The sequence below is a fragment of the Spinacia oleracea genome, chromosome 1, assembly GCF_020520425.1.
Source record: "Spinacia oleracea cultivar Varoflay chromosome 1, BTI_SOV_V1, whole genome shotgun sequence".
In the NCBI taxonomy this organism is placed as follows: Eukaryota; Viridiplantae; Streptophyta; class Magnoliopsida; order Caryophyllales; family Amaranthaceae; genus Spinacia; species Spinacia oleracea.
The window spans coordinates 121,900,342-121,911,932 of NC_079487.1; the positions used below are offsets into that span (position 1 = coordinate 121,900,342).

The 11,591-nt window shown below is 38.0% G+C and overlaps 1 protein-coding gene across 1 annotated transcript; it reads left to right on the forward strand.

Annotated features, from left to right (window-relative positions):
- The first annotated feature begins 619 nt into the window (after nucleotides 1-619).
- LOC110787425 (nuclear poly(A) polymerase 4-like) lies at nucleotides 620-11,373 on the forward strand. Its single transcript, XM_021992048.2, is given in 14 exon segments — nucleotides 620-1,102; nucleotides 1,193-1,270; nucleotides 2,174-2,281; nucleotides 5,293-5,355; nucleotides 5,494-5,655; nucleotides 7,897-8,010; nucleotides 8,107-8,169; nucleotides 8,251-8,580; nucleotides 8,669-8,833; nucleotides 8,925-9,863; nucleotides 9,963-10,058; nucleotides 10,576-10,637; nucleotides 10,754-10,832; nucleotides 10,834-11,373. Coding segments are annotated over 14 exon segments (2,436 nt in total). The 5' UTR covers nucleotides 620-964; the 3' UTR covers nucleotides 10,873-11,373.
- The last annotated feature ends 218 nt before the right edge of the window (nucleotides 11,374-11,591 follow it).

Consider the following 11,591-nt stretch of genomic DNA (forward strand, 5'->3'; position numbering starts at 1 on the left):
CTATTATTTTCGCGCTCGTCACACCATCAAGTTGATGGTGTGACTGGTCTCACAGGAGACGCGCTGTAAAAAAATACGGAGGGAGTAACTAAAATTGTTGTTTTACGTTGTCCAAAGACCGCAAAATATTTAAAAAATTTTGGGTCGGGTCGGACCGGGCCAAAAAAGTTTGCCCAAAACTCGATAATTTTGGGGCCGGGTCGGGCCGGGTCAGTGTTGATCAGCTGATCAGCTCTACTTTTAATATATTAGTACTAGTTTTTAGGCCCGGGCGATGCCCCGGGTTACTACATTAATAACATTAACGTTTACTTATATATAACTTTTTGTAATGATAACATGAAACATGTAATAGATTAGTGGTAAAAGCTTTATTGTTTAAACTCAAGGTCATGAGTTCAAACCTTACACAAACCATGTTTGCCATTTTTTTTTATGTAGATGAATATTACATGGAGAGAACGACCCATAAGCAGAGCGCCACGTGTCACGTATACTTTCTTGTAAACGCCTTTTAATATATAGTATAGATAATAGATACGTGGCACATAGGGATAGTCTTAAACCACTCTCTCTCACCAAACAAGCCCTAACTTTAAAATTATCACTCACTTGACTTGACCTTCCTTTCATTCTTCTCCCCTTCCCCTGCTTTTCCTTCCAGCCCACTTTCTCTCTCCTCTGTATTTGTCCCTTCTCTCTCTTACCAAATCATTTCTTCAATCATCATTTTCTCGTAAACCCTAAATTTACCGAACCTAGAAAATCAAAATACCCCTTTCTAATTTAATTTCTAGCATCTCTGAACTTTATTGCTCATTTCTCTGAGTTTTTTTTTTGGCTTCTCCCCCCTTTTGGGGAAGGGGGGATGCTCGATTTCCGAAGGAATTGAGCTTTTTTGGATCCGAATTATCAACTTCAGCTTGTAATTTTTTTGGGTTTATTTTTTGGGTAGAATTCAAATATGGGGGGTTCTGAGCAGCAGCTTAATAGTATTTCATCTACTCCTCCGTTGCCATTGAAAAGGCATGTAATTAATAAGCCGATTTCGCTTGCGGGTCCTACCGAGGTTGATCTTATACGAAATGCTGAATTAGGAAAGGTAGTTCTTTTTGAAATTTATTGTTTTCGGGTAAAATCAGTTGTTTTTTATGTGATTTGAGTTAGCTATTTATGGTTGTTGATTTTGAAGTTTTTGATTGATTCGGAGCTTTATGAGAGCAACGAAGAAGGAGATAAGAGAGAGGAGGTTCTTAATCGGATTCGCGAGGTAATTATCTTCTTTATGTTTTATAATTATGTAATTGCTTAGCTAATGTATGTCGAATTGTTGATTAATCAACTCAACCAAAATAAATTTCATTTTTGAATGAAATTGACTGCATGATTTATGCTTCATTGATGGTAGCGTAGATTAGTTGGGTAAGTGGTGCTACATTTTGGGTAGTATGGGAAAGTTGAAAGATACTTACTAGTTACTATTGTCTCACAATTGGTATCTTGCTTAGTTGAGGGTCATATTTAAGAAATAAGCTCGGGTATTTTGGGTAAAAGTTGATATAAATTAAAGTTGGTAAGATAACGTAGGAACTAGAATCAAGTTATTAATGTCTTATTTTGCTAGTTGGAAGTGAATAAGTGGGAATGATTTGGGTGTGAGACTGAGTGTGGTAATGGGTTGGGGGAGTGACTGAGTGACGAAAAGGAAGAATAAGGTCCATATGTTCGGTGAATGTGAATGCACAAAGATAGGTGGAAGGGAAGGTTTCTGTTCGGTTCTTTCCCTTCCCGGTGGACGACTTTATATTGATTGCTTTTGTTGGGAGCTGTATCACTGTATGGTTGATTTGGTGTAGATAATTGGCAATGTAGGTGTTTTTGATGGTGTTGAATAGCATCTACTCAAGACTTCTTTGTGAATCAACTATCTTAGTATGGAAATGGCATAATTTCATTCGTCTTATGTATACTTCCTGTTGCCTTTTACTGCTTCCACGGTTCCACCTCCTACCATATGAACAAATACTAACATGAATAAGCTGTTAAATACAAAGATATAGCGCATGAAACACACATTAGAAGATCCCGCTAATTCAAATAAGAATTAGTAATTAGTTTATGAAATAAGTTGAAGAGAAAAAATCCTAAATGGTTGTCATAACTTGTGATGCAGATTGTGAAAGGGTGGGTAAAGCAGCTGACTCGCCAAAGAGGATACACGGATCAAATGGTAGATGATGCAAATGCTCTGATTTATACTTTTGGGTCTTATCGATTAGGGGTAAGTAGGTGCTACCTTTCTTAAAAAAATAAATAAATTATTATCTCTGTAACGTGGCGAGAGATCTTGTATATCTTTCGTCCTTTCTTGCGTGGTACAGATGTTAACTATTCTAGTAGAGGAAAAGGTTAAATCACATATTGCTTAGCTTAGCTCCTACTGCCAAGGCATTGTAAATTATCTCCTAGGATAACTATGAAAAACTGAGAATGTTGTAGTCTTTGGTGTATAAATGCGTTCTTTCGGATTGACAAGGGGGAATACTTCTCTTAGGGGCCGTTTGGTTCAATAAACCGGGATAGATTGGTATGGGTATCCATTACAGGGAGGTCTGGGTTCAAAACCCAATACTAGGGGTGAAATTGTTTGGTTAAACTTTGGAATGTATTCTATATACATCGTTGATGTTTGTTTACTTTTGAAATGAATTCTAATTTTGTATGCATTATTATTTTTTAACTATCTTATATTTAGTTTAACTTTATTAATATATATAAGCTAACTGTGTTATTCGTTTATAATTATTTCCGGAACATAAGCCACCTAGCCATTTTGTTATTTCTTAACTATATTTTTTTCCCCCTAACCTCATAATAACATACTACTGATATTATCCAAAAAATCAAAGATCAAAGCAAGAGAAAAAGAAAAAAAAGCTACTGAAACTTGAAAAGCCGTAGATCAAAATGCAAAAGAAAAATGACCAAATCCCATTTGAAACCACATCAATTCAAAATGCAATCTCATTAATGGGATGTATTTTTCTAAACACAATCCCATCTGAAAAAACAAACCAAATTGTGAAGTTATTATCAACCATTCCCATGAGAATCATTATCTGGATCTACTGTGCTACTGGAGAAGAAGGAAGGTCCAATGGTGATGGTCGCTGGCCGGATTCCAAGGTGGTGGTTGTCATTTACCTTTGCGACTTCCCTCTCCTCTCATGTGAGTTAGGGTTTGGATATAGGGTAGAATGTAATGTGAATCTCATTGGGGGAGGTGGGTCCGTGGGTATGAGATTCTAGGGAGACGGGGTGGAGCAAGAATCCCCCATGTATGAGATTCAAGCGTAACACTTAGGAATTCCTGGAGGGGGTAGTTTCTAACTCCATTACAAAAAATGTCCAGCTGAACCCCCTTAGTCTTGGTCCTTTGGATCACTTAGTTTTCTTATGAGATCTGTGTGTTGAGTCTCTAATTTGGGCAATATCTTTTATCTTTTAATTTCGTAAAGTGTGGGGTTTTGGGGTGCTGCTGCAGTGGCACCTTTCTTGTTGCTATCTGGAGTCTTGTTGATACTATTGGATGAAAAGAACAAAAGCACTAGAATTTTATGTGGCTTATTGAGGCTTTGGCTGATGTACAAAGTGCCTAAAATCCTAGTCATACTCCTCTTTTGGAAGCAAGCCATCATGTTATCAATAAAGTAAGGCTGTAAGGGTAAGGTTCCATGTTTTTTTCTTGAACTTGCCTGATTGGTCGATTGATGATGTTGTTGATAGTATTTGTTTGCCACCTGAAACAGTTTTAAGGAATTGTGTCAAGTTAGGAAAGAAATGGGAAGATAGAAGATGAGTGCGGCTAAGGTTGTTGATTATGTCTAGGTGCTGTTAAAGAGTACAACACTCCAGAGGAGAAACTTTTGTTGTTAGATTCACATGGTGAAGAAGCGGTTCTCAACTTGAAATTTGTAAATCACAGTTGGTGAGGACCTGATGGGCCATGAAAGACTCTCTATGGTCTGGGGAACCTGTTGACATGGAGGAGATAACCTAAATTTGTGTGTATAATTTGGATGCAGACAAATCGCTTAAAATCTTGATCGCTATAAATCTATAATATTCTCATAAAAATCATTTAATTAAATTTTGGAACAAAAAAATAAAAAGAAAAAGAATGTGGCTAAGAATGATTCCACTATGGTGGTTGTCTTTAGGACAATCACCTTAGAATTTTCACTAGGAGATAATTTGCACTCGACTTTTTTGGGTGTAACATCTTTTAGATTTAGTCACGGAGTATATGATAGAATTCAAACAGAATCAGACTTTAGAAAGAAAAAAGGAAAACGCCAGTCATGCATTAGCCCCAAGGACATGTTATATAATTAGACATTAGAGCATGAGCAGAACTAGGGAAGTAAGCTGCCCAAGAATCTCCTCTCACAGAACATACATTAAACTAAAGACAAGCTTTTCTTTTATCTAGGGCCATCAGGTGGGACCGTGGGACTTATCAAATGCTTTTTAAAATATTTTTTGCATAATACCATTATCTAGCGTTCTAATATTGTTTTTGAGGCAGTTGTTTGCCACTTAAATCTTTCCAAAAAGGTCGTTTTAGACTTGTGGTGGGCTGGTAAGGAAAGATATGTTGGAGTTGCAGAGTTTGAGTTTGATAAGGAACAACCAGCACAATCCTGGATTATGAAGGCCTTTCTAGCGAGAAGTAATTTCTCCATGCCTTCTCCTGTAGGTTATCTTGATAATAAGGTTCACAAGGATTGATACGTGTCTCTTGTCAATATACCCTTTCTTTTTCGTAATTTTGATGATAGTTGCTTAACAAGTCCAAAGGAGGTTCCACCTTAAAACAATATGGCAATAAGGGGAGTAGCCCCTTGGCCTTATTAAGTGATTAACTCTCTTCTCTTTTATCAACGTGGGACTCTCACACGTGATGTTTCATGGTCAGATGTTAGCACGCTTGCATTTGTAGTAGAATAGGATTTCTGGATTTTTGGGAGTTTAGTCTCATACCTGAGCCCCATCACCAATAGCTACTTTCTTAACTCCAGCCAAACAACAATAGAAGAAGTAACTCACTTTTATTTTTTACACTTTGTCACCCTGGGTTATAGCTATACCAATTTGTAGTTTCTGTGGTTATGGATATATGATTTTCTCCAGCTCTTCGGAACACAACATATTCTTTTGTCATGGTGACTAGTATTATCTATATGTATTGTTATAACAAATACTTAAAATGAAACTGGTGACACATGGCAGGTGCATGGACCTGGGGCTGACATTGATACTCTGTGCGTTGGGCCTTCCTATGTAAACCGTGATGTAAGTAATGACTGTATTAGTTTTGAAGTTGTCATCTTGAAGATGTACATCAACTTGTTTAGATATTTTCTTGAAGATATTGTTGTTCTCGGACACATCTAACAGAGACACTCAACCTTTTGAGGTTTTGTCACCCAGGAAGACTTCTTTATAATATTGCATGACATTCTGGCTGAAACTGAAGAAGTCACTGAGCTTCAGCCAGTCCCTGATGCTCATGTCCCTGTAATGAAATTCAAATTTCAAGGAGTATCTGTTGACCTCCTCTATGCAAGTGTTTCAATGCTGGTTGTTCCTGATGTAAGCAACATGCCTCTCCATATTTTTCTATCACTTGCATAGTTGCATTATCTCCTTTACTTTTTTGTTTGCCCTGTTTGGTTATTTTGATCTAGTTAAATTGTTCTGTAATATTATTACTCCCTCCGTCCCTAAAAGATTGCCCTATACCATATTTTTCACTTTATTAAGATAGAAGGCTTTGGTCTTTTTGCTAATTTAAATAATAGAATGTGAGAGAAGACATGTGAGGATCACATATTATAAATGGTATGAGGCAAACCCAAAGGGACAAACCGAAATGGATTGGGGCAATCTTTTAGGGACGGATGTAGTATGTTGTTCGTATGTCTTTCAACTTGGTTTCTGATTGTTACTCTTGGAGCGATTTCCGACAATATTGCTAGAAGATATGTAAATTCCCAAAATACTCCCCATTTTAATTTATTTCCCAGTCTACCGTCCACGTCAGCAACATGTAGTGAAAATTAATTTTTTTTTCCGGTTCAAATTTGAACCGAACTCAATTAGCGGTTTGGTTTTAGAGGAAACCGCCAATCAAGTTGGCGGTTGAATAGAACTAAACCGCCATCTCACACGCTCTGCAGTGGCATCCTTACAAGACTGTGGGATTACCTCTCCCGTATCAATGGACACTAAACTATACTCCACCAAAGCATGGATGGCAAAAAGGAATTGAAAAAGGGTTTAAAGCCTCCTCGAGGAGAGAAACACTCCGGCTTCTTCGGTATCAATGGCGGCCGCCTCGCGGGTTTAAAAAGGTCCGACAATGCTCGGGTCGTGTTCGAGGCCAGTCTTAGCCGTCGTCAAGAGTGGCTTCTTGGTAGCGGGAATATTAGTACGATAAATGACGATGTTGCAGCTGCACCTAATAAAACTGAAGCGAGTGATGGGTATTACTTGGTTTATGTAAGTGCTGGTGTTTATGAAGAGAATGTCTCCATTGATAAGAAGAAGAGGTATATTATGATGATTGGTGATGGTATTAATCAGACCATTATTACTGGTTATCGTAGTGTTGCTGACAAATTATTTAGTACTTTCCAGTCTGCTACTTTTGGTAAGTTACTTGATTCCAAGTAAACCGCCAATTGAATAGCGGTTTCCTTAGTAAACCCATCTCAGTTGGCGGTTTGTTGTCGAATGTTAAAAAAAAAATTGGACCAAGTTGCTTGCTGACGTGGACGGTAGACTGGGAAATGAATTAAAATGAAACGTATTTTTGGGAATTTACATATCTTCTAGCATTATTGCCTGAAATCGTTCGTTCCTCTTGAGCTGACTACCCAAAAGGAATAAAATAACTGTTCATTTATTTTCTGCAATTATTTTTCATTTTGACTCTATGTTTTTTTTTTGTTTTTTTGTTTTTTTAATAATTGAGATATATTGATATAAGAAGCCTCCCAACTTCTTGAGTTTCCTTCTTTAGTCTATCGTTTAATTTCTTTTCTCCAAAGGCAATGGACCTCTATATAGATGATATTAAATGTTTAGAAGCTGGCTGATTTTATATTCTGTTTTTCTGCTGTTTTCGAAATATCAGCAAATGGTCCTCGTATGTACTGCATCCTCTGTTGCTTCATTCAACCGTTATGAGAGAATGCGGACGTTAGTTTATCCTGTGGTGGAGATCAAACATCTTGTTGTGTTTTCATTGTCATTGCCTAGAAAATGTCAAGATCTTGTTACTTGGAGACATTTTCTTTTGAATATAATGTCATAATGCCATAGTATGTCTTGATGATCTAATGTCATTGTTGTATTTTTTGTCTTGTCTTTGGGACTTCTTCTGTTGGATTCATGTGTTAAAATATATGTTCACATAAATCAAATGCATCAGTATAAGAATCTGTTTGAACTCACTAGCAGAGGATGGCATATAGTGCTGGGTACTTCTTGCAGGTTTTCGAGCTCACGTAAACAACATGATTTAATGCATCATATACATCATATTTATATATTGGTCAAGATTACTAGGTCATAAAATGAGGTCCATTTGAACTGTGTTTTAGGTTTATGCAGACACACAGTTTGTAATACGGTATTTGATATGAACGCTTGACTCTGAAATATGATTGCTTTATGCTGCTCAGACAGTCACTTAAGTTATATTTTCTTTTTTTGGTTATCCTGGCATCAAAAGTGGTTTAATAATCATTTAGATATATTTCATCATGTTAATGTTTTCATAATTCTTCGGTGGTTGCTTTACTATTTTTACTAATGTGAATTGTTCAGGACTTGGACATATCAGATGGCTCCATACTTCACAATGTTGATGAGCCAACAGTACGTAGTCTGAATGGATGTCGAGTTGCAGACCAAATTCTTAAGCTAGTTCCTAATGTTGAGGTGAATGCTGAATATTCTTGTAGCCAGTTCCACTTTTGGCCGACTTTTTCTGCTTTTATTTGATGATGCATCTTGACCTTTCTGGAATTTCTATAGCACTTCCGAACAACACTAAGATGTCTCAAGTTTTGGGCAAAGCGACGGGGTGTCTATTCAAATGTAAGATGGAACTTTCTTATCATTGAAAAAGTAGTTGTTGAGTAGTAACTTTGAACTTCTCATGCTCTCCTCCAAATGCAGGTGACTGGATTTCTTGGTGGTGTGAACTGGGCTCTATTAGTTGCCAGAGTATGCCAACTATACCCAAATGCTACTCCTAGCATGTTACTTTCTCGATTTTTTAGAGTTTATACACAATGGCGTTGGCCAAATCCTGTGATGCTCTGTCCAATTGAAGAGGAGGATCTTGGTTTCCCTGTGTGGGATCCTCGTAAAAACCCTCGGGACCGCACCCATCATATGCCAATTATTACTCCTGCATACCCGTGCATGAACTCTAGCTACAATGTCTCAACAAGTACGCTCCGTGTTATGATGGAGCAGTTTGATCATGGCAATAAAATTTGTCAGGTAAGAGTATATTTGATTCTATTGTCCATATTTTCCCTCTTTGATGACACGTTATTCATGGGTTATTCTGGGTTTTGTGTCTGTCCAGGAGATTGAGTTGACAAAGGCCCAATGGAGTACTCTTTTTGAGCCATATCTTTTCTTTGAGTCGTACAAAAATTACTTGCAAGTTGATATTGTTGCAGAAGATGCAGTTGATTTGCTGGCTTGGAGAGGCTGGGTAGAATCTCGGCTTCGACAGCTTACCTTGAAGGTACTATTTTCTTTAACTGGTCCTTCATATGTTATTAAGCTGGCGATAATAGTACACATTGTTCTTGCTGATTATTGCTTGTATTCTACAGATAGAGAGAGACACAAATGGCATGTTGCAGTGCCATCCTTACCCATATGAGTTTGTAGACACATCTAAGCAGTGTGGCCACTGTGCTTTCTTCTTGGGGTTGCAGAGGAAACAAGGCGAGAAAGTTAAAGAAGGTCAGCAGTTTGATATTCGTGGAACTGTTGATGAATTTAGGCAGGAAGTCAATATGTATATGTATTGGAAACCTGGCATGGATATATATGTGTCTCATGTTCGTAGAAAGCAGCTTCCTCCATATGTTTTTCCTGAAGGCTATAAACGACCTCGAAGACACATGAGCCACCAGGTTGAGAAGATGTGTGGTGATGCTGAAGGGGATACCGCTGTGTCTGCTGATAGACCACTCAAGAGGCGGACGGATTCTAAGATGGGGGATATGACCCCATCACGTCTTGAGAAGAAGGCATCTATCAGTCCACAACGGCTGGAAACTCTTTCACCAGAGTTCACTTCTAGATTTTACACTCCTTCACCTTTGAGCTCAACCTCAGATATGCTTATCCACTCGCAAGATACACCATCATTTCTGGATGGTGACAGAAGTATGGACTCACACAACGTGTTTCTAGACAAGATCAGTCATAGTACCATTTTACTGGCGAAGCAGGATATTAAGGATAGTATTTCTGCGCTTGAAAATGAAGCAAGTATAGAGGAGGCACTTCCAAAGGATGTCTCCGGTCAGGAGACTCTTGATATCTGTAATCGAATTAAGGATGCTTGTCTGGTTAGAAAGGATGAAGAAACCTCTAGCCTTCAGAATTGTCAGACTGAATCTTTCCGGAGAGCGAAGGACCTAATAGAGAGGGCTGCAAAGGATGATATTGATGAAGTCATGGGTCATAGTGAGCAGACCGAGGGAGCTGAAAACGGGATCCAATTTGGGTCAAGCGCCGACACTCAGACTCTCAATCATGAGGTGAGTTACTCTGTCATAAGGACTTTGGGTTAAGAAAACTGGCAGATGACAATGAGAATAGTAAAGTTTCGAAATTAGTGAGGAAAGGGGTCTTTGCAGGATGATCAACACGGGGCAGATCCTGATTTGCATTCGGATAATGGATATCTGGGCGGGACTGGTGTTTTCCAGGGTGGATCCGCGGAAGAGCTAGAGGTTTGAGGCTTTCATCATACCCTCTTGCTTTTATTTAATTAGGTCTGCTTATTTTGTTGTGATTTTGTTGTCAGTCCACTGTTTATGTTTTCACTTCCAAGTGTGTGTACTTTGGACTGTGCCAAAGAAGCTTTTACCTTCAAGCACTTCTTTGTTCTAGGTTATGATGCCTCCCCTTCCCAGTCGATCTGTTTCTATCTCTGTTCCTATAATTTGAACAAGAGAAGTATCCTGAAGAATTTATCTTTCTTCTAGTTATTTATCTCTCTCTTATTGATTGATGTGTAATATTCAGAATCTGCTTTACTGATAAAATGCAATCGATCTCTAGATTGGTCAGAAGATCCTTTCTATTGGCATTTCTAGAAGTGTCATCAACTTTCTCTAGCTATGAGTATGTTGATTCGATCATAAACATCATGTGTTTCTGCTTCTGATTTTTTTCATTTGTTACTTTAATGATCTTCCTTATTGTTGAATCTAACGCCATTTTCTTACGTTTGTCCCTGTTTTGTAGTCAAGTACTGCGGCTGGCATGGCCATAGAAACTCGAGGTAGAACTACAAATTCCGCAAACTTGTGCAGAAGCCAATCACAAGGCATGAATTTAAAAACCTTATTCTCTTTGTTGCAAAAGTAGTGACCATGTATTTGTGTTGTTTTGTTGTCTGTGTGGCTTTCATTTCTTGTAGCAGGTTGAGGCAGAGATTGACGGCACAGAATGTTAGAAGTATCATCCTATCTTATGATGAAGCACTTGTATATAGAAGTACCAGCAGACTCGGTAAGTTCCAAAAATTTACTGCTGGATTAAATTATGGTTTTCCAGGTGCACTTTGCTCCAACCTTGTCACGAAGGAGCAAACAGCTGCAATGAGTTCATGTGCCCATAATTGTGTGAGATATGTATGATTAAGGATGTGGTGTAGTTTGTGGGGTCAGAGCCGCCATTGTAGCAGGTCTCTATGCAGCTTGCTACAAAAGCTGCTGAATGCTGTGGATCTGGGAACCCTCAACTAGGGTCATCAGCAGCAGGGGAGACTTGAGACCAGACTACAAAGGGATCTTCACCACATCATGTAGGACTTTATTTTATGTATTGCACCAACCAGAAAAAGAAAAAAAAAATGAAAAAGGAAAGTTAAAAAAAAAATGGAAAAATTAGAGTAATGTAGAGTGGCTGACGAAGTGTGATTTATCGCGGGATTAGTGTTTAGATTTTAAATCCATGAATTTTAGTTTGTAAACTTGTGTTATGTAGTATCTCCAATGAGAATGTGAAATGTTGACTTAATACTGAAATTTTCTTCTTTCATTTGGCTTGCTGTATCTTCTTCCAACTTTGAAGTGCAAATTTTAGTTGGTGCAAAGTTGGAATTGAATAGGAATTAAGAAAGTATGTTAATTTTGTAATTATGATGAAATGTGAATTCCTTGTTTGAGATTTGTTCCATGTTTGCTTTGCGAGCAGGGTTTTCTAAAATGATATTTTGAACCTATATGCAGTAGTACTCCGTATCTATAATGACTATA